Source organism: Diabrotica virgifera, chromosome 1 (genome assembly GCF_917563875.1).
Source record: "Diabrotica virgifera virgifera chromosome 1, PGI_DIABVI_V3a".
Classification (NCBI taxonomy): Eukaryota; Metazoa; Arthropoda; class Insecta; order Coleoptera; family Chrysomelidae; genus Diabrotica; species Diabrotica virgifera.
In genome coordinates this window covers 48851206-48875530 of record NC_065443.1, presented here as the reverse complement: position 1 = coordinate 48875530, position 24325 = coordinate 48851206, and the positions used below count along the sequence as shown (strand labels likewise).

At 33.1% G+C, this 24325-nt stretch overlaps 1 protein-coding gene across 1 annotated transcript in view; it reads left to right on the top strand.

Annotated features, from left to right (window-relative positions):
- LOC114324750 (proton-coupled folate transporter) overlaps positions 1 to 24325 on the top strand; it is a 68524-nt gene that overhangs the window by 16389 nt on the left and 27810 nt on the right. The window contains exon 3 of the mRNA XM_028272581.2: positions 13432 to 13606. Within this exon, the coding sequence (XP_028128382.2) occupies positions 13432 to 13606 (175 nt within the window). The remainder of the gene's footprint in view (positions 1 to 13431; positions 13607 to 24325) is intronic.

Below are 24325 nucleotides of genomic sequence, written 5' to 3'. Positions count from 1 at the left end.
TAGAGCTCTTTTTGCCTCTTTGCTTAGGAGGATTCCAACTCCATTTCTCCTGTCTTCTTTTATATCCTTTCCTGAGTGTAACAGCACTCCTCTGTTTGATATTGTTGTCTCTCCTTGTCCAGGCCATCTTATTTCAGATAGCCCTATAATATGACAATGTATCCTTAATTCTTCCATTTCTTTTACTACTTGCGCTAGTCTTGACGCTTCATACATGGTTCTGACGTTCCAAGCTCCAATTATGTAACGTTTTTTTAGATAAAAGGTATTATTGGGTTTGTTTTTCTTCGCTTTAGTTTCATTGATTTTAGAGTTTAAGGCGAGTGCGTAATCAGCTCTCTGCACCAGAGAGTCCGTTTCTTTTTCTGTTTTCTGATCATCCTATTCATTTTGCCAATAATCTGTTTTATTTTTGTATGATGTTTGCATTCTATCTAGTTATTTATTTTCTTCCTCATCTTTCCAATTTCTTTGCCTAATCGTCATCTTAGTTCTGGGTTTCGTTTCGGCCTTTAGTTTTTTAACTTGTTTGCCTCTGTGTGTTTCTGGAACCTAGCATCCCGCTTCATTTTCTTCCCGTTCACTTCTAATTTCAGATAACCCACTTTTACGATAGCACCTTTTTCTTTTCTTATCTGTCTATATCTCTTATATCTTTCTGGATTTTTTGTTAATTGCTTGTAAGTTCCAAGTCTATGTTATACTGTTGCCAATTCTCCTTCGTTTTCAACATGAATTTGTCTTATATCACTGTATTTTTTACATCAACTACGGAATAATTCTTCACACAGTTGTAGAATAAAATACTGCTCCAAATAAAATAATGTTTATTTTTTCAGGAGCATTATGATCTCATGCACAATTATAAAAAATGGTGGAGGTTCTTACAGAATCCTTTATAAACTGAATTACAAAATACTGCTTTCAACTTGAAGGTAGAACAACTGGATGAACTTGCTGCCATACTAATAGCAAAGAATACACTGGACTGCTTTTAACTCTCTCTCTCTCTCTCTCTCTCTCTCTCTCTCTCTCTCTCTCTCTCTCTCTCTCTCTCTTCAATCCTGACCCCCCGAGGGGTGTGTAGTGGTCGACGTGATGTCGTGTATTGCCCGTCTCCAAAGATCTCTGTCTCTGGTCATTTCTTTTAACTCATGCATGAGTCTTTTGCATATTCCTGTAATTTGATCGATCCATCTTGTTGGGGATCTTCCTCGTGATCTTCGGCCTTCCACGTTTCCTTGTATAATGAGTCTTTCCGTGTTTCTGTGTTTGCTCTTATAACATGTCCAAAGTATTTTAATTGTTGGAGATGGACTTTACTGGAGAGTCGTTGGCTAACTTTAAGCTCTCTTAAAATTGAATTATTTGTTCTATGGGTGGTCCAAGGAATTCGTAGCATTCGTCTCTAACATAACATTTCAGTGGCGTCTATCTTTCTTCTTTCCGAATTTCTCAGGGTCCAAGATTCACATCCGTAGGTCAGTATTGGGAATATTAAGCAGTTGATCAACCTCAACTTTAACGCTCTTGAAATTTGACAGTCCTTCCATATTGTGGTCATTTTTGCTGTGGCGACTTTTGCTAGATCACATCTACGTTTTATTTCTTCTTGTAGTGACCCTGTCTGTGTGATTAATGATCCCAGATATAAGTATGAGCTCACAACCTCAAACCGATTAATTGTGGTTATGTGTGGATGATTGTTATGTAGTCTATACACTATCATGATCTTTCTCATTGATATGTTTAATTGCAGACCAAATATTTGACTTTCGTGTTCAACCAGTCGTATAAGATCAATCAGCTCTGCTTGACTATTTGCAAGAAGGGCTGTGTCATCTGCGAAACGTAGGTTGTTTATTTTATGACCATTTATTGTGATGCCTTTTTCCCATCATTCAAGTGCTCTTTTCATAATGTGCTCTCCATATAACATTCATTAAATTTCGGAACATTGACTTTACCTGTATTTCGGCTCAATTCTGCTCTAGGCGGTTGGCCAACAAAAGAATTTAAATAATTATATATAAAAAAATCCAATACTTCATTGGGCTGCTGGATTCTGAACTCATTCGGGAACAAGTCGAAATTAAACTCCACCCAAATAGTTGCCCTGGCCCCGCCTATTACATACAAAAATTTGTGACCACGCTGCTTCTGTTTAAATTTCAGCGGTGTTGCCAATCGGAGGGAAATTTCCCTTTTTCACGTTTGATAAGAAGATTCGCATGTCATGAAATTCGATAGGCGAATTCAATATCGGTGTATTTCGGAGAATCCCTATTCTCTTTTCTTATGAATGAATCACAGTATTATAGATTATAGTCGAAAACCAAACGAAATTGTCTTATTTGGTTTGGTACTTTCTTTATACTTAGTTAAGTGTTAATTATTGAAGTTTAGAGCAGGATAGTTACAATTAAAAAACATGCATTAATCTTCTTCTTTTAGTGCCTATTCGTTTCGAATACTGGCGATCATTCTGTCTACAATTATTTTATTAACTGATGCTTTAAATGCATTGTTAACTGATGCAATAATGGATTCAGACTAATTATAGTTCCTTTTTTTATTTCAGCTTGGCCATTAAGCGTAAAACATTAAACATTTTTGGTTTTTTTAAAATTGCTATTTTAAGGGAAATTACGCATTGGTATACTGAATTTCACGATATAAATTAGGCTAGTAAACAAATAACCTGCAAATATTACTGAATAAACAAATCTTATGCTTCAAACAAAAAATAAAAACATCTCATGCTTTGTGGTACTATTTCTCGTGCAATAATTTTTTACGACCTGGCAACACGGCCGTCGCTCCAGAGGGCCAGGAGTCATAACCTGATTAACAACTAAACAGGTAACTAGTCAAAATCGTCAGAAAACCACTACCTTTAGAGTTGCACGTCCGCACAGCCTCAAGGATTATAACCGAACCGAAATATTAATAATTATTATAGCCACCAATTATTTATAAAAATAAACAATGAATATTTTTTCGTGCGTTTGAAATTACAAAATTTGACAACGATTTGACATTAAAAACGCCCCTAAGAAAAAGAAGAAAAACACCCTAAATATTAGTTGAGCCGAAATCCACGAGAGGTCGTCATTGTGATTTAACATAGCGAATAAAAACAACTTTACATGAAATCCTGATTAAGAGGAAACAGTAGCGATCAACAGGTAGCGAAAACGCGTTTTAAGATTGCGGCTGTAATTTTGAATATTTTTCGAGATATTTGGCACACGTATTCGTAATATAATAAAGAATGGCGGTAAAGAGCCCAATTTGAAAAATATATTAATATGTGGAAATTACTCTGTAATTAAATACAATATTAAAAAAACGAGCCTGTACCGCCATTAAGAAGAACAAAAAAATACACTTTCTTCAAATAAACTTTTTTATCCGATGCCTAGATTTTGTGTCATTTTGGAACTACTAATGAAATAAAAACTTTTAATAGTTCGAAAATGACACAAAATCTAGGCATCGGATAAAAAAGTTTATTTTAAGAAAGTGTATTTTTTTGTTCTTCTTGATGGCGGTATAGGCTCGTTTTTTTAATATTGTATTTAATTACAGAGTAATTTCCACATATTAATATATTTTTCAAATTGTGCTCTGTACCGCCATTCTTTATTATATTACGAATACGTGTGCCAAATATCTCGAAAAATATTCAAAATTACAGCCGCAATCTTGGAACGCGTTTTTGCTACCTATTGATCGCTACTGTTTCCTCTTAATACTGACAGTTAACATTTATAAAAAACTTTCATTTTAGAGAAAAACTGTATAGAAAGTTGTAGTAAATTAAAAAAGCCAGAATTTGAGCTACGGCAAGTTTAATTTCGTTAATTTGTTGTTGCAAAATAGCCCGCGAAATGTCCAAAATGGCTGTTTTTTGCCATTGCATTATTTATTGTAAAAATAACTTTTTTATTGTTTAAGGCCTTAAAAGGCCTATATTTAAAGGTTTTTCTCTAAAATGAATGAATATTTTTATAAATATTAGTTGTCAGTATTTTAGTCAATATATTTCATGTAAATAATAAGTTGATTTTATAAATAAATAGAAAAAGACTGTATGACTGTATGGTTTTATAAATGGTAAAGATTTCAATCTATTAACATGACTTTTTACGAAGTTTCATATAATTATGTAAAGATCTGCGACGATTATGACTGAAGGAGTTAATGTATACTTAGGTACCTACCTATTATATAGAATTATTAAAATTTTTATGTATTTTAGGTGAAATTATGTTTTAAGTACATATCCATAAACTTAAATAATCTATTCTATTCTATTCGTACTGCGTATGCGTAGAAAGTTAGCTATGCAATCGGCTTGTACTTATCGGTTTGGTTATAATCCTTGGGGCTGTTCGAATATGCAAGTTTCCTTAGACAGCCCACAAGAATCGTTCCTTTTCTAATAAGCAGTCAGACGTTTGGGCAGTGTTGTCAATCGCATTTCTCTAAATATTTCTTTCAAAGAAGGTATAATAACGCTTCACCATAAAATATTTACAGGAAAGAAAGGAAATAACTACAAACCATTAAGTCTATTTTTGTTATTAATCTGTTGTAGTAGATTGGTAGTTACACTGAAAAATATAGGCAAATATCCGATTGCTACGAATATGTGAAGGAGACACAACTCTCAGAAAAATCCGCAAATCGGATTATTATATATATTACTTGGCAACATTAACTTTGGGCGGCGATATGGGCTGTGGCACCTCCTCAAAGGGGACAGATAGTCCTCAAAGGAGACAGATAGTTGAACGATATTTTTATACAATGTCTATCAACGTGGTATGGATTTCTGTGTGTCAAAGTTTTATATTGGTCCACTATGTTAAATGCAGTTCAACTGTACATGTCGTCAGTGCGTATGTTCCTAAATTTGGTCGCTGAAACTGTATATTGAATAACTGTGGAGACAGTATACATCCCTGTCTGACACCCAGTTCTCGATGAAATTTTTTTGAAAGTGTGTCAAGAACTTTAACTGATCCAGTAGTGTGTTCGTATAGTTCAGTTATAAGCGAAATAAGGTGTTGAGGTACGCCTACTTCTTTTACTATTTGCCATAAATGTCTCCACTTGACCCTGTGGAACACCTTACGATAATCTGTAAAACATATGTATAAAAACATATAAAAGATATGTCTTCAGGCCATTGTTTAGAATGCCATATTTGGTTACAGAGTAGATGAAGTAATTTTACGCCAGTTTCTTCTGTGGCTTTGAGCATTTCTGCTGTTATCAGATCTGGACGCGGTGCTTTATTGTATTTGAGCTTAATGATCGCGAGTCTTACTTCATTTTTAAGTATATCAGGTTCTTCTTCTACCTCGTCAGAGATTTGGTTAGCAGGTTCTTGGCGTTGATCATCTTTATATAGGTACCTGCAATATGATCTCCATGTCTCTGCTATATTTTTTCTGTTTGTTCTCAGAGTTCCAGTGTTGTCTTCAATGGCCTTTATCTATTGAAACATAAACACTGACATACGGCACGTGCTACCTCAATAAAACTTTACGACGTAGCTCAAAGACTAAACCATACTAAAACTGCAGCAATTGGGGGCAGGTACAATTACACACCACTTGAAGGTACACAGATGGTGTTCTAGAAATCTTTTATAAAACACGTTTTACAACAAAATATATTTTCGGCGAGGTATGACATACCGCATGTCGGTGGTTATGGGTTAACTATTAATCCAGGGAAGTAAGGCAATAATGTACTCTGTTGGTGAGTTTGATCCGGTCAGTTATCTGAAAAGTTTTTTGAGGTGTATAATTATTATAACCAATATATTCCAGTTCAATATAACCAATAAATATATTTTCTACATTAAGTTCAGTGCATTTTTAACCAATTTTGAGGTAACTATTTAATAACACAAGTTTAAAGATTTTTTTTAATGGACTTATTAATTTATTTTTTTTTTTTTTTTTTTTATTAGAAAAAGATGTCGCATCCACCAAAAGGTTATTAGCGACGGAACAAAATATAAATAACAAAATTAAACAATTACAGATTGTACAAAATGTTTCTGGATCTGAGATAATTAACTATATTATTGTCACAGGAACAGTTTTGACCTAGAGCCTGTGGTAGAGCGTCTGGGATCTTGTAGCGGCTGTCTTTCTTGGTCATATTTACTACATATTGTTAAAAAGTGTTCGACTGTTAATCGGACGTTACACTGATCACATATACGTGGATTTTTCTTTGTGAATAGGTACGAGTGCGTTAATCTGGTATGACCTAGACGTAAACGCGTAACCACAATTTGTTCTCGTCTATTGCGCGACGATGGGAGCCACTGAGACACATTATTTTTAATTTAATTTAGCTTGGAATTAGTTTGAGACCACTCATTTCGCCACAAAAACAACACTTTATTTTTAAAATAAGCTTTTAAGTCACTGGAAACACCCTTGTCTATCGGCTCTGAAAAATCACTTAAAATTGCCTTTCGTGCGGTCCTGTCACCTTCTTCATTTCCTATTATTCCGACGTGTGAGGGAACCCATAAAAATTGGACGCTTCTTCCATGTTCATGAGCTTGGGAAAGCTGGTATTTTAGCAACTTTTCAAAAGTATGTTTCGGAAAAATATGTATTAAGTAATGAGTTTAGAGAGCTAAGGGAATCTGTTATGATCAGGGCTTTTGTGAGTGTAAGCTCGTTAAGAAGTTTCACAGCGCGGTATATGGCGTAGAGTTCAGCTGAATATGTGCTACATGCTGGGGGTAAACAAGTGAAATGTTTTGAATTGTACAACTGATTGGTCTTTAAGTTTGTCTCCTGTAGACAAATAATATCTGGAGAATATTCAGATAAAAGAAGCTGTAGCATAGGGAGACGATGGAAAAATCCATTAATGTTCCATTGAAGTATCGCGTTGAATGTTGTTAACAGATTCGGAGTTAGATGATACTGAACAATTGTCTACAGAAGAGTCACTGTCTAAGTCAGAAATCTCATTCCCTAAATAGTTGTGTAGTTTCTTTTGAAGTTTTGTAAACTTGGTTTTTGTAGATCTATCATTTGCATATTGATAGCTGCTTTGTAAAAGATAGAGTAAACCAGCCATATCAGTTGTAAATTCTTTAACGACGCTAATAGTGTCGGGGGAGCCTTGGACATTATCAATAAGTAAAGACAATTGGTGGTAATTTAAAACGAATGGTGGGGTATGATTATCAATAAAATTTTCAAGAGTTACCCGTGTAGATGGGACTTTAGATGAGCGCGGTTTTTTTGGTTTAGATGATTTGGGTTTTGCAAACAGATTTTGTGATGAAATTGCCGAGTCTGAAGGAGGCGTATCGATCTCACCAATACTGCGTTTTATGGAAGAACTTGCGTTTTCGCAAGTGCTATTAGAGTTTTCACTTAGATGCTGTGGCTTTATTACATTTGGGGGTACTGGAGCAAACTCATTGGTAGTGGCAGAAGTCGAGCTTGAGGTTTTATTTGTAATATTGGTTGAAATGGTTGTTTCAGAAAATTGTAGTGATGTATCAGTTTTATTAGAGTTTTCTGCAGTTGTATCTAATGGAAAAGGTGCTGATAGATTGGAGGATATTGCCTCCGAAGTTTGTGAAAACGGTATTGCCGCTGAATGAGGTTGATTTAAAGTGTTGCTATGAGTAGAAGTATTAGTAATTTCTTGGTCATGGAGATTTGTAGGTGTAGGTGATATGCTCGGATTTGATAATGGATAACTTGATGACTGCTGAGTGTTTGGTACCTTGTGTAATATACTTGTTGGATCTGTTGGATTTGGTACTTCATTGTTTGACTCAATATGAGTTGATGCCGTTACTGAACTGTTATTGCATTGGGATGATATGTGTCCTGTATTTTTGCAAATAAAGCAGGTGAGTGTACCTTGTGACAAAAATATGCGGTGAGGTGTTTGGTCGAAATTTATTAGAATAGAATCTGGAATTGCTGATGTTATAGGGCTTACATAAACTTGCCTCCGAAAGCTCAGTATGTGACTATATTCGGGAAGAGTGGAGCTAATTTTCAGAAATGTTATTGGGGAAATAAGCTTTAAACCGATATTCTGTAATTCTTCAACTAATACTTGATGAGGAATTGACGGGCATACACCAGACAAGACTAGTCTTTCTGCTGGAGAGACAAGTCTCCGTGCTGTTACAACTTCGCCGAGTACTTTTATAGAGCCATGTTGTGTCATGAAATTATCTACTACGGTTTTGTTTGCTAGATACATGCAGATTCTATTATGAGATAATCTAGATGAAAAAATAATATTTTTTGGGTTGATGATTGTGCCCAAAGGAATTAAATAATCCTGCAGTTTAGCATTATCGATACAACTAAATACAATTGCTTGGGTCTTACTCGGAAAGGACTGTGAAGCGGCTGAAGCATAACTGTTTGTGATATTTGAACGTTGATTTACTGGGCTGGTTAGATCGGAAGGTGTGTTTACATTGTGTGAAGTCATTTTAAGCTGCGGTGGCGAAAGCTTCAGTCCGACTCTGGTAAGTGACAAACCAACCGCATGCTAGCTAACCTCACAAAATGATTGTACGGTGGTGTATTTTTCTTATTTGACGTTTTCTTTTCACAATAATAAACTAATAATTACGTATAGATGACTTACGTAGTAGTATCTAGTAGATAAACACTTTAGTTTTAAAAAACTATTTAATAATACCACTTGTTTTTAGTAAAAACTAGGAGAACAATATCAGTACAACTTGACCATACCTTGCCAGGGCCGGTCTCCCCTTATTAATTTATTGTTTAAAAACTGTATAAACCTAAGAACTTCTGATTTTCAATAAATGTTAATAACTCTTATAAAAATCAACGCACAACCTTGATATTGCGTGAAAAATTGGGTATTATAATTTTAAAGAGTAGGTAAAATTTCAGAGTCATCCGTTAATTAGGTAGGTACCTATTCAATCTATTTCAAACAACTTTTTTTGCAGTAACATAAATCAGAAAAAAAAGGCCTTGCAATGATTCTACGGATACTATAAGCCAAATAGAGAAAGAGAGGGTTATTCTATCAAAAGAACTTAAAAAAAAAGTAAGAAAAAAACATTTACAACACTGAAAATATTGCAAAAACTTTGCAATTTTTATAAATATTCTTATAAACATTTAGAAAAACTTTTTGATGATTGGTAAACATAATATGTAAGATAAGATTTCCAATTCTTTTAGATAGTTTTTTGCATTTTAATATTACTCTTAATTAGTAAAACTGATGTAAAACGATAGGTAGTTAACTATAACATTGAATGGGATCATGATATACAGCAAAGCCAAATGGAACAAATTCATTATTTCGTGAAGGAGCAATTTTGGACATATCCCGAAACATGTCGATATTTATTTTTAAATTATGATTTTCTGGCATCTTCTTTTGCCATTTAATTCGTCCAATTTTGAACATAGGCTTCCCCCAGTTTCCTCCATTCGCTTCTGTTTAGTGCTTTCTGTTTCCAGTGCGTTCCTCCTATCTTTTTAATGTCGTCTCCCCATCTCATCTGGGGTCGTCCTCTTGCTCTCTTTCCTGTCCATGGTCTCCATTGTTGTATCGTGGTATTCCACCTATTGTCCGTTTGTCTAGCGTTATGACCTGCGAAGCTCCGTTTTAGCCTGGCTATATGTTGTCCTGCGTCTTTGACTTTTGTTTTATTTCTTACCCAGTTGTTTTGATTTGTGTCTATCAATTTTACTCCTAACATTGCTCTCTACATGGCTCTTTGTGTCTTCATTATTTTATCCATGTTTGCCTTGGTCAAGGTCCATGTTTGTCATGCGTATGTGAGAATTGGGAGTATGCACTGGTCAAACACTCTTGTTTTGAAGTATTGTTGTATTTTTTTATTCTTTAGGACCCATTTTAATTTTGCATATCCTGCCCAGGCTAATCTGACCCTTCTTTTTACCTTCGCTGTTTGGTTTTCCTTATTTATCTTTATCATCTGACCCAAGTATATATAATCATTAACCGCTTCTATTGTGGTGTCGTTTAGTATTACGTTTCTATTATCTTGTGTGTTTGTCATTGTTTTTGTTTGGCAAAACTCATTTTTAGACCTATTTGTTCGGATTCATTTGCTAGTTCGGTTCGCATGGTCTGCAGTTCTTCAAAACTTGATACTATGACTACTAAATCGTCTGCATATCTTAGGTGGTTTAGTTTCTTTCCATTTATGTTTATTCCCATGTTTGTCCATTCCATTGTTTTGAAAACATCTTCCAGTGATAATGTAAATAGTTTAGGAGAAATAACATCTTCCTGTCGCACTCCTCTGTTAATTGGTATGGGTTTTGTGGTTTCTTCCAGTTTCGTTGTTGCTTTCCTATATATATTATGTATTAGCATTCTGGATCTGGAATCTATTCTACAGTTGTTGATATCTTTTTCTATTGCCAACATTTCCACGCTGTCAAATGCTTTTTCGTAGTCAACGAATGCTAAGTGAAGATCTATATGGTATTCGTTAGCTTTTTCTATTAGTGTCCTAATTGTTAGAAAATGGTCAGTGGTGCTATATCCCTTTCGGAATCCTGCCTGCTCTACTGGTTGATACGAGTCCAATTTGTGTATTAGCCTGTTGTTGATAATCCTCATGAATATTTTATACGTTTGCGACAGCAGTGAGATGGGTCTGTAATTTTTTATGTCCTTTCTGTCGCCTTTCTTAAATAGCAGGATTGTAAGACTTTCGTTCCATTCGTCGGGTATTTCTCCTTTATGTAGACACTGATTAAATAGATTTCTTAATGTTTGTAAGATTTCTTCTTTTCCTTCTTTCAACATTTCAGCAAGGATTCCATCTGCTCCTGGTGCTTTGTTGTTCTTTAATTGTGATAGTGCTGCTTCCATTTCATAATTTTTTATTTTTGGTAATGTTTCTGAGTTTACATTCGTGATTGTTTTCTTGATATATTCCTGAGTGTTGAAGTTTGCGTCTTTCTTTGAGGTGTATACATAGTTCTTCATAAAACCTTTCTACTTCTTCTAATATCTTATCTTTTCTCCTCTCTTCCCGTCCTGTTTCATCCTTTATTTAAATGAGTAGTGGTTTCCCTAAATTTGGTCCTAAGCATTTTAGGCCCTTATTTCTCTCAATTACTTTCTCGATTTCATTTTCAGTGTGTTTTCTTAGATCCTCACTGGTTTTTCTCCTAATAAGTTTGTTTAGTTCTACGTATTCTACTGTGTTTCTTTTGTTTTCGCTTATTAGTTTTCGTCTACTTTCCATTAACTTAACTGTCCCGCTACTTAATCTATTTTCTTTTGTTCTTAGTTTTTTGGCAGTTTTCATTCCCGCTTCCAAGAGATTTTCATTCATTTCTTCATTAATCTTATTAACTTCTGACTCTTCCTTTGCTACTTTTTGTTTATAGTTTTCCCTTAGAGTCTGTCTATATTCTTCTGCGTTTTGTCTTATTCTGCTATGGTCAATAGCCGTTGATTTTCTTCCAGATTTGTGCGTTTCTAGACTGCGCTGCGTCTCTAGTTTGCTATTTCTATTTTGGCTCGTAGTATGCGGTGGTCGCTGCCAGTTGAGAATTTATTAAGTGCAGTTACGTCTTTGAAGATTTGTTTATTCTGGCAGAGGAAGTAGTCTATTTCATTTTTTGTCACCCCATTTGGTGAGACCCATGCCCATTTTCGTTTTGGCTTCCTATTAAAGTATCTATTTATTGCATGAAGGTTATGTTGTTCCAAATATTCTAGTAGCCTTTTACCCCTAATATTCCTTGATCCAAGTCCGTAATTTCTTATTTTGTTTTCTGAATCTTCCATTTTCTTTCCGATTTTTGCGTTAAAAATCTCCCATAATGATTGTTGTTTTTATATTTTTGTCTTCATTGCAGTGGTGATGTCATCATAAAAGTTATAAATTTCTTCCTCCTCATGTGTGTTGTTGGAGCATATACTTTTATTAGTTTCATTCTTGTCTTCCTGTTAATTTCTAGTATGGTATATCCTACTCTATCTGATATGCTCTTATACTCGATTACGTTTTGTTTAATTTTTTCTTTGATCAGAAATCCTATTCCTCCATATGTTTCGTCCTATCCTTTGTAATAGAGGCGATTTCCTGATTCTAGTTCTATGCACATTATTTCTCCTCTTCTTTTGACCTCTGACAATCCTACACTGTCTTATTTGAGTTTAGTTAATTTCTCTTCGAGTTTGTACAGCTTCTCATCTTGAGTCATGGATCTGATAGTATATGTCGCTATGTGTATTCTGTTGCATTCCTTCTTTTTCCGTTTTCTCTTATTCGTTCTTGTCGAGCTTTTGCCTTCCCCAGAATCCATGAGGCTGATCGGTTTCCCGATGTGGGACTCCGGATTTCTCCTACCCACCTGGGGTCCATTTCCGCTTTGTTGTAATTTCGACATTGTTAGTTTGGGGAAAATAGCCTTAAAACACCACGCTGACCAGGCGGGTTGGTGAGTTGTAGGGATTCACATTTCCTTGATTCCCTGTAACTGTTGTATGGTTATCCCGCTCATACTCGGTCGCCAGAGCCTCGTCTGTTATGTAGCAGGAGGCACCGGGTAATTTTAGACTACCACTCGTGCAGGTGAGGTTGACTTTTGGATCGATTGATGTATTGTTGTTAAGTCCGATCTCTTACCTCCCTGGCATACTAGTGGCTAATCGATGATTTTTTTTTAATGAGATTAGGGGTCTTGTGCTAGCTGATTTAAAAGGTAATCGAATTCCTATTCAGTAATATAAACACTAACATAGTTATTTATACAGGGTGTCCAAAAAATATTTTATAATAAAATTAATTGTCACAAAAAGAAGAATGTGTGTAATTTATTTAATTCAAAATAAATGTTAGTGCTGTGGGAAAACAGAAAAAAATGTTTATTTGACAAATAAATATTGCTTTTCGCATTAAATGTTGAAGCTGCCACCCACTTGCCTCTTGGCAGTTTGCCAATTTAATTTAATACAAAGAGCAATGTTTATTTCTGAAATAAACATTGTATAATATGTTTTCTGACAGAAGTAAAATGTGTTTCGAATTAAATAATACAAGCACATTCTTCTTTTTATGCCCATTATTTTAATTAAAAAAATTTGGACACCCTTTATTAATAATTATGTTAACGTTTATATTACTGAAATTGAATTACCTTTTAAATGAGCTAGCACACGACACCTAGTCTCATTTAAAAAAATAATCGATTATGTCATCATGCCTAGAGGGATTACGTTACCAGTATGATTTATATGCCAAAAAAATCCTAATTTAAAAATAAAAATCGACCTCTTAGAATTTTTCCAAAATCGCTCATTCACGAAATAATGAATTTATTCCATTTGGCTTTACCACACTATATATGATTTTTAATTTGTTTTTAGGTGGAACTCTTTCCGCTATAAACACTTTTTTGATTGTACATTTTAAATACGCAAGTGCTTGGTGGTTTGTTGCTGCTGGAATTCCATCAGTGGTAACAGGAGGAATGGCAACCGGTGCTATTGTCAATTCTGCTTATTTGATAGATGTTTCGACAAAAAAAGACCGAGTAATAAGGTAAGACTGCACCATTAACATAACGATTAATATACAACTTATAGTCCAGTCGGGTTAGACGAATAACAGGCCTAACCTAGCATTAGGAGCTGCCCCAAATTTTATTTTTTTAATCTTTAGGGGAGGTCAATAGTAGTGTAAATTTAAAATCTCGACTGAATTCCGCCATTGCATTAGCCGCCATCTTGATTTTAAACGAGAACCGTTTTTGCTCAATATCTCCGCCATTTTCAACTTGTCAACAAAAAGTATAACAACCAAAATTGTTTAAAATATAATTTTCTATCATTTCTATTTTTACAAATTTTTCGTGCCATCGATATTTTCCGAGTTATAGCGGAAAATAATGACAGTTATATATACATTTAGGCAAATATACAAATTGCATATTTTGCATATTTTGCATAAAATATGCAAAAATGTCAAATTTTGCATATTTCTATAAAAGTATGGATAAAGTGCATATAACTTGAAATTTTAAGTATATAAATATTCATGAAATAAATCAATGAAGAGCTTGAAGATCAGAATATATTTTGTTTCAATATCTCTAGATATTTATTGTGGTTTTGTCCTTGAATAAGGGTTCCAAAATCTGTTAGTTTATATCTCTAGGTAAAAATTATATTTTCCCCCATTTTAACTGCCCATAACATCTAAACGACTCAAGATAGAAATATGCGGTTTTCGATGAAATGTTTTATTTTAGTAAAAGTTTTGTTTGAATGGATTTAATTTTTTATATCGCTTTTTAAAAAATGGCGGATTTTTGAAAACAAAGTTTTTAGTAAAACACCCAGTATATTTTTTTATAAATTGAAAGAACGGTCATTCACCTATCCAGCGATATAAAGTATTTTAAAATCGGTTGTCAAATGACTGAGTAATTAATTTTTAAAATGAGAGATGCAATGTGGAAATCCTGTAACAGAATATCAGTAATTTGCTTAGTCATTTTATGTTATTTAGTTATGTAATATCCACGTTGCATCTCTCATTTTACAAATTAATTACTCAGTCATTTGACAACCGATTTAAAAAAAAACTTTAGATCGATAGATAGGCGAATGATCATTCTTTTAATCTACAAAAAAATATACTGGGGGTGTTCTATTTAAAAGAAAAACATCAATGTTTTTTTCAAAAATCCGCCATTTTTTTTCGTAATAATTGAAAGCGATATAAAAAATTTAAACCATTCAAACAAAACTTTCACTAAAATAAAACATTTCAGCGAAAACCGCATATTTCTATCTTGAGCCGTTTAGAATTTATACACAGTTAAAATGGGGGAAAATATAAGTAGACACCCGGTATTATTGTGAATTGAAATTTGAAACTGCCGAAAATAAACACTCTGTTTTCTCTTACAATAGCCTTTAGTTGCGTGCTTCTAATTTAGGCACATATCATTTTTTCTTAGATAAAGAGAAAAAAACCAAGAATCTCCTGTAAATATTTGGGGATCTTCCTGCTTTCACAATCATATTATCTTCATATTTTCAAGATTCCTGATTTTAATTGTTATGCAACTATATACCAGGCCCTTTTTAAAGTACTTAGTTCAAGTACTAGGTGGGACATTTTTAGGAACCATTTAATTTGAAAGCAAAGATTACTGTATATTTGAAAAATGTCTCAGTTACATCAGTTGATGTAGAAAGAAGAGTTTTCATGTAAAGATTATTATAATTTAACAGCTATAGTATAAAAAATTTAAACAGCTTTTTATCATTTAGGGCTAGTACAATTCGAAGTAATATCATTTATTTGTTAAAATACTTAAATAGTTAAATACCTAAGCTTAGTTTTTAAAATAAATAAATGTTAATTACTATAAATTATGAAGATATAATAAATATTTTTGTAAATCAAACGATACTACTTTCTGAGTTATACATATTTTTTTTTATTTTTATATGCATATTTTTTAGATAAACATGCATATTTTTGTGTAAAATACTGCATATTTATGCGCATTTTTCATATGTTTTTATTTGCATATTTGCCTAAATCTAGATATAAATAGAGCATATTTATTGAATTATCTCGCTTATTGTTAGTTTTACGACAAAAATGTTCCTATACAAAAATAGAGAGAATTGAATTCTACAGAATTTTAGTTTCTTTCATTTTTTTGCTCCAAAGTTAATATTTAAGGTATGGGCTATTCCACGAATATACGCCTGTCTTGGATTATCGCGACAACGAATATTTTAGTGTGCAACATAAGAAGTGCGAAAATAAATGGCTCTAATAATTGTTCCAATAAACAACAATGTATTTTGAATTTACTTTCGTTCTTCATAATTTGCACAGTAAAATATTCGTTGTCGCGATAATCCAAGACAGGCGTATGTTCGTGGAACAGGATATAGTATGTATGCGATAATGGCGCGAGCTAAGACCTGACTGTTTTTGTAGCAATTGTTTTTGTTCAATATCTACGCCATTTTCAACTGAAATTTGTTCCAAATATGATTTCCTACATTTTCTTTTTACCAATTTATTTCATGCGGTTGATATTTTCTGAGTTAAGTGGGAAAATATTAAAAACTGGTGGGGGGAGCATAATTACTGAATTGAATCTTCTTTCCGAGCTGCCCCAAATTTTATAATTCTATCCTTTAGGGGAGATCAATAGTAGTGTAAATTTAAAATCTCGACTGAATTTCGCGGTTGCATTAGCTGCCATATTGATTTTAAAGGAGAACCGTTGTTGCTTAATATCTTCGCCATTTTCAACTTTTCGACAAAAACAGTAGAAACTAAAATTGTTGGAAACGCTATTTCCTACAATTTCTTTTCCACATTTTTTTTGTGCGATCAATATTCTCCGACTAAAGGAGGAAAATAGTGAAAGCGGAGGGGAAGCGTAATTATTGAATTGTCTCATTTATTATTAACTTTACGACATAATTGTACATAGGCAAAAATAAAGAGAATTATATTTTATACAATTTTTGAAACTTCCAATGAAACACCAACCAAACTAAGTACATAAAAGACATAAATAATAACGTATATGCATTAAGTTCACTTAATTTTATTAACTAGCGGGTTTTATCTGTTGAATTTGTCCGTCGATAATTAAGTTTCATGTCAGCTAACATATTTTAATATTTCAACAATTTTTTTTTTTTAATTCTGGACCCCGTTGGGGGGAATTTTCCCATTCCGCCCCTCTTAGACCCGCCACTGGTTCTCTCGAAAAATTGTAGTAAATCGTAATTGCAACAATTTCAGTCCTTACAGTTTTTGTCGAAAAGTTGAAAATGGGGAAGATATTGAACAAAAACAATTGCTTTAAAATAAATCGGGTCTTACGCTCGCGCCTTTACCGCATAAGTACTACCTTAAATATTGATTTTATCAAAAAAATTAAAGAAATCAAAATTGTACAAAATTTAAATCTCTTCATTTTTGTATGGGTTAAAATTTGTTGTAAAAGTAATAATAAACGAGATAATTCAATAAATCAATAATTATGCTTTAACTGTCACTGTTTTTTCCCATAACTCGGAAAATATGGATCGCACGAAAAAAATTATAATGAACAAAATTATAGAAAATCGCAGTTTCAACAATTTCAGTTTATATATTTTTTGTCGAACATTTGAAAATGGCGCAGATATTGAGCAAAAACGGTTCTCGTTTAAAATCAAGATGGCGGCTAACGCAACGGTCAAATTCAGTCTAGATTTTAAATTTGTACTTCTATTGACCGCCCCTAAGATTAGAAAAATAAAATTTGGGGCAACTCTTAATGCAAGGTCAAATGGTAACCCTACTGGGCTATTAAGGGCGTAGTGTGTACGGATGTCATTTTTATACACTTTAATTAAAGGTGTAAGCATAAAATTTCGCACCAATGTGTTTTAAACCCATTTTAAAGATTAGCAATAGCAAGCTTAAAATTTGTTCATAGTTTAACGGTGTCGAGTCGGACAAACTTTGATGTACGGGAACACTGGAACAGGGAAAGTGTCATCCGGACAAATTTATGATTGTGAAAAATAGCAGGCTGTTTTTAAGTTTATTCAATAGCGAAAGTTATATAATAGGTATATGAAAAATGTTTGTCCGACAAAAATGTTTGGCATTTTAACCAGTCCGACACGTAGAACATGTCAAATGACACGAATTATGTTGGTAATAAACAGCAGTCTGATTGTTGCATGAGAGTTTAATGAAAGGGTAAAAAATCAGTTGGAAGTTGTATACGACAAAATTTGTGGGAAGTTTTCGTAGTCCGATGTTCATCAAAACCCGTAAGATATAGACAGTTTTGAACGTCGGACTACGAAAACTTCCCACGACTTTTGCCGGACAGAACTTCCAATTCATGTCATTTGACACATTCTACCTGTCGGACTGGTTAAAATGACGAACAGTTCTGTCAGACAAACATATACACAATAAATAAAAACGACATATATTCTGTCGTTTTTTCATAATATATTATACAGGGTGTTGCATTAATAATTGTCCATATAGTAACTGGAGAAATCTTAGCACAAAATACGAAGATTTAACCTAAAACACTTATATAAAATGTGGTTCCTTACTGAGTTACAGGGTGTTTTATCTAAAAATTTAAAAAATATTTTTGCTCAGCATTTTAAAACTATTCTACTTATCCTTTTCATACTTGGTAGGAAGTATAGGTACTGTACAAACTACTAAATTATGTTAAACAAACGTTTATGGCTATTACCAGAGGCGTACGACGGGGGAAAGTGAATGGTTGACCCTTTCCAAATTCTACGCCACTGGCGAAATTCCTATTTTAGTTCAATTTTTGGATTCTCCAATACTTTCTATGAAAATAATATACTCTTCAGTCGTAACGATAAAGTCATTAGTTTTCGAGATCTTTGAGGTTAAAAATGAAACGACACGGTTATTTTGATTAATGTATTGTGTCGCTTCATTTTTAATTTCAAATATCTCGAAAAATAATCATTTTATCGTTACGAATGAAGGGTATATTATTTACATAAAAAGTATTGCAGAATCAAAAAATTACACTAAAATAGCAATTTTGTCAGTAGCGTAGAATTTGAGAAAGGTCAACCAGCCACTATCCCCTGTCGTACGCCTCTGGTAGTAGCTAGAAACGTTTATTTATCTTAATTTAGTAGGGTGTACAGTACCTACACTTTTTGCCAAGTATGATAAGGATACGCCAAATAGTTTTAAAGTACTGGGTACAAATAATTTTTAAATTTTAATCATTATGAATCATATCATAAATTAATCAAAATAACTGTGCCGTTTCATATTTAACTTCAAATATCTCGAAAACTAATAACTTTATCGTTACCAATGAAGAGTATATTAGTTACGTAGAAAGTATTAGAGAATCTAAAAATGGCACTAAAATAGTAATTCTTCCAGTGGCGTAGAATTTTAGAAGGGTCAACCATTCACCATCCCCTGTCGCACGCCTCTGGTAGTAGCTAGAAACGTTTGTTTATCATTATTTAGTAGGGTGTCTAGTAGTTGCACTTTCTGCCAAGTATGAAAAGGATACGTCGAATAGTTTTAAAATGCTGAGCAAAAATAGTTTTTAAATTTTTAGATAAAACACCCTGTAACTCGGTAAGGAACCACATTTTATTTAAGTGTTTTAGGTTAAATCTTCGTATTTTGTGCTAAGGTTTCTCCAGTTACTATATGGACAATTATTAATGAAACACCCTGTATATACTTGGCCATTGAATAAACTTAGAAACAACCTTCTTTTGTTCAAAATCATAAACTTCTATAGATGACACGTTTATCATGTTCCACAGTTAAAGACACCGTTAAACTATGAACAAATTTTCAGCTTGCTATTAATAATCTTTTATTTGGTACGAAAAATCCAGGCCTATAAGTATTTTTAAAAAATTTAAACGCAGAATGAGAGATTGTATTATTACCAAGGGCCAACAGTCCTTGAAAACTTGTATGTTTTTTTAAGTAAATTACAGTGGTGAAAAAAAAGAGAAAATTTAGTGAGATTTTTAATTTCAAATATATTCTTAAAAAGAAACTTTTTGGTTTTTCTAAGGAACATTCAGCCATTGATAATAATGCAGTGTTTCATTCTGTGTTTAAATTTTTCAAAAATACTTATTAGTTTTCTTAGGGTTAGAAAAAAATGAATGCCTACTAATGAATTAATGCCTAATGAAATTTTGTCTCAATGCCTACGCCCTTAAAGATTTCAATCACCTACAAACTTCTATAGTCGAGGAAATGAAGCTGAAAAAATGGCAAAACCTCGCAATTTTTTCGTCCAGCATCGATTTGTACAAAAATTTGGGATTAGGCTCATTACACGGCTATATTGAGCCGTTGTACGCTTTTGGTTTTTTAAGGGTGAAAACTACCCCTAATTGTAAAAAATTAATTATAAAATAACATTTTAAACTTTAATATTGTCAACATTCGGTTCTTATTAGTTACATAATGATTATTTTATGCTTTAAGATATACTATCATAATATTTCAACCCTTAAAACCAACCTTGTTGGACCTCTATATAAAAAATTTACTACTAAATTCGAAATACTAAAAGAATAATTTCGCTTGCATCGATTTACATAAAAATTTGGGATTAGGATCGTCTTATTAGCCTGTACTTCATATTCTATATCATGCTCAAGGGCGTTGATTATTTTTAGGGGTGTAAACTACCCCTTATTTTCAAAAATTATATAAAAAAACATTGTAAACTTTAATATGGGTAAAATTTGGTTTTGATTGGTTGAATAATGATTGTTTTATACTTTAGGATATAATATCATAATATTTCAACCCTTAAAAACCAGCCTTAATAACATTTCAGTTTTTATAAGTAGATATTTTAATGGATCTATACAGAAAAAAAAGTAGAATTAAAGAATTACAAAAACATTTATTTACACAAAAATAAGAATTAACAAATATGTACAAATACAAATATAAATAGTTTTTTAGTCATATTTCAGTATACGAACCGGTTCCTGGTATTATACATACATTGAAAATTATCCATAAGCGGACTATCCGAATTTTTAGAAAAAAAAAAATTCGTTTTATAAACATAGCTCCTTCATTTTTGGCGATAAAAAGTTTTTCAAAAATGAGTTTGTAGGATTTTTGAAGAGTTACAAGACTGTGTAAACTAAATTCCGTAAGATCCCTTAGTTTTTAATTAGGGTGGGTTTAAAGGGCTCGAATAAGGGGGTGTTTGCTCGTAAATAGAGGTTTTAAACAGCTATATCTCGTTAACTGTTCACTATAATGAAAATCCGTGCACAAGGAAATTTTAGTTATTAAAAAAGCTACAATTTACTATTCCACCATTTTTTTAGTATCTTCAATATTTTCGGACATATTTTGAAGTAAAAGGTGAACAATGGGAAATTCCAAGAAAATCATTTTCCTTTAAACTCCAATTTTTCTACAATTAGGCCTCTTAAATAGGTCAAACTTCTTTGTTGTATTGATAATACAAATATAAAAGGAATTACAGAAAGATGAAGACCAATATTTATTTAAGAGGGTAGTTACGGGGTTGTTTTCACAGATTTTTTCATAGAGAAAAGCAGGTACCGAATTTTTGTGATCATAAGTCGCTTAATTTTTAGGCTAGAGACTTTTTATTATTATTTTTTGAAAGGCCTAACTGTATACTTGAAAAAATATTATTTAAGTTTTCCTCGAAAAATGCAAAGTTTTTCCGTTATTTTACTTTGAATATTTTAAATTATGCATTTGACGAAAAAAGCTAACTTTTAACATGCCGTATCTCGGTTTGTATTGGTCTTAAAGATATTACGGAAAAAGAATTTGGTTTGCGTTACTAAAAGGTACAATTTTGATATCTACAGTTTTTTTTATTAAATGTATATTTTCGAGTTATTCTCAAAAAACCCTCTAAAAAAGTCGATTTTTTCATCGAAAAACTGTTACATACTTTCAAGCGCGAATAACTCGAAAAATATTAGTTTTACCAAGAAAATTTAAAAAACATTTTTTTCTTAGAATTACTTTTTACATCGATTTACATGGTTAAAATGTAATAAAAAATTCCCGCCCCCGAGATGGGGTGGCAACCACCCTCAAAGTTTTAGCGTACAGCGGCATGATATAGAAAATGATCCTTTGACTATTCCCTAACTTCTATGAAAATTTTAAGTAAATCCATGCTGGACGAAAAAATTGCGAGCCAAAATGCTTCATTTCCTCGACTACTACTTCTAATACAACAAGGCTCACTAATGCCATTTGTTGGACCGGAACCCTTCTGCGGCATCGCAAAGGCAATAACACGAACGGCTACAAGAAGTGGGTAGCTCACAAATCTTTGGAATGGTGGAGGAATCGAAACAGTTCATTACAGAATATTCGCCAAAATTTACGGCAGACCGGTAGACCGGCAGACCTAATAAGCAAAGATAGGTAAACAGTCAAAGCCATTGTAAACCTGCTAACAGAGCACTGTAAGTTAAATAGACACTTGAAGCTGATGGAATTGTCAGATGATGATCTGTGTAAATTCTGTCATAGTATAGTATAGTTGATCCAAAACATGGCATAACTCAGACATCCAAAGTGAAAGTTATCCTTCAACACCAAATTGTTCTATATGGTCCACACAATGTCCAGAAAAAAGTCACATCATTTTGAGCGTCGGGTTTGGGGGTAGAGGGGGGATAAATCGGTAAATTCGTAGTGTTTTAAGTTTTTCGCCAATATTTCTGAAACTATGCGGTTTAGCATGAACAACCCTCTATACAAAATTGTTCTAAATTAAATTTGAAATAAAAAAGGCCCTATGCATAATCTTTCTAAAATGAATGGTTCCAAAGTTACGGAGGTAGTACAGTATAACTGGTCCAAAAAAAGGCCTAACCCAAACATCCAAACTAAAAGTTTTCCTCCAACACCAAAATGTTCTATATAGTCCACATATTGTTCAGTAAAAAGTTACACCATTTTGAGCGTCCGTTTTGGGAGGGAGATGGGAGAGAAGCCGGTAAATTAGTAGTTTTTTAAGTTTTTCGTCAATATTTCTAAAACTATGATTTAGCGTAAACAATGTTATATACAAAGATGTTCAACATGAAATTTAAAACAAAAAATGTTCTATACATAATTGTTATAAAATCAACGGTTCCAGAGTTACGGAGGGTGAAAAGTCGAGGTTTTCGATACTTTTTATATTTTTTGGGCAATATTTATGATATAACTATACCAAAAACCCAGACATCCAAAGTGAAAGTTATCCTCCAACACCAAATTGTTCTATATGGTCCACATAATGTTCAGAAAAATGTCACACCATTTTGAGCGTCGGGTTTGAGGGGCAGAGGGGGGAGAAATCGGTGAATATAAAAAGTATCAAAAACCTCCACTTTTCACCCTCTGTAACTCTGGAACCGTTGATTTTATAACAATTATGTATAGAACCTTTTTTGTTTTAAGTTTTACATAGAACATTTTTCTATAGAACATTCCTTACGCTAAAGCATAGTTTTAGAAATATTGACGAAAAACTTAAAAAAACTACTAATTTCCCGACTTCTCCCCCATATCCCCCCAAACCGGACGCTCAAAATGGTGTAACTTTTTACTGAGCAATATGTAGACCATATAGAACAATTTGGTGTTGAAGGAAAACTTTTACTTTGGATGTCTGGGTTAGGTCGTTTTTGGACCAATTATACTATACTACCTCCGTAACTTTGGAACCGTTCATTTTAGAAGGGTTATGCATAGGGCCTTTTTTATTTAAAATTTAATGTAGAACAATTTTGTGTAGAAGGTTGTTCATGCTAAACCGCTTAGTTTTAGAAATATTGACGAAAAACGTAAAAAACTACGAATTTGCTGTTTTCTCCCCCTCTCCCCCCAAACCCGACGCTCAAAATGGTGTGACTTTTTTCTGAACATTATGTGGACCATATAGAACAATTTGGTGTTGAAGGATAACTTTCACTTTGGATGTCTGGGTTTGGGTCTAACTATACCATACTATCACCTGGAAGAAGAAACAACAAAGCACATTCTATGTGACAGTGTGACAGTCTGGCAAATGTGTGGTTCTTTCCATTAAGAGAAGAAAATCCACCGGAAAATAGCTACATGGAAGTTTGAGCCTCGAAGCTAGCAAGCTATAAATGACATAGATGGGTAATCCACCTCACCCGAGAATAGGATTTTAAACGCCATGGCTAACTATAATCCCTAGGGATTGTGATGCTTAATAGTCTAGGCGCCCGAGGGGTCACCGTGTCCTTTTCAATTCTGATGGACAAACTCAACGGTTTCTTATGGATTTTTAGCTGCTGATTACGAATTTCGAGGGTGGATTTCGATCCAAGTAGTAAAAAAATTGTAATAAACAATTTAATTGTTTATAAATTGTTTATAAGGCTCTGGCTCATAAACTAAAAGAGATAAAAAAATATTTCAAATAAAATTTGTTCCCTAATAAAAAACGAAGAAAAAAACCTTTACTAAACTTAAATCCAACAATTAAAACTCAAGATATTGTAAAATTAGTGCACCATGCAAATTGCAAACTGCAAAATAAGTATTTTTCGAAGCTTTATTGATCGTAAATCGGCTTTTACACATTACTTTATATTCATTTGTTTTAAAGTTATACCCGTTTGAAGTTATAATTTTCTTAAAAAAATTGTACACCAATTTGTTTATAAGGGTTTCAAGCAAATTTGA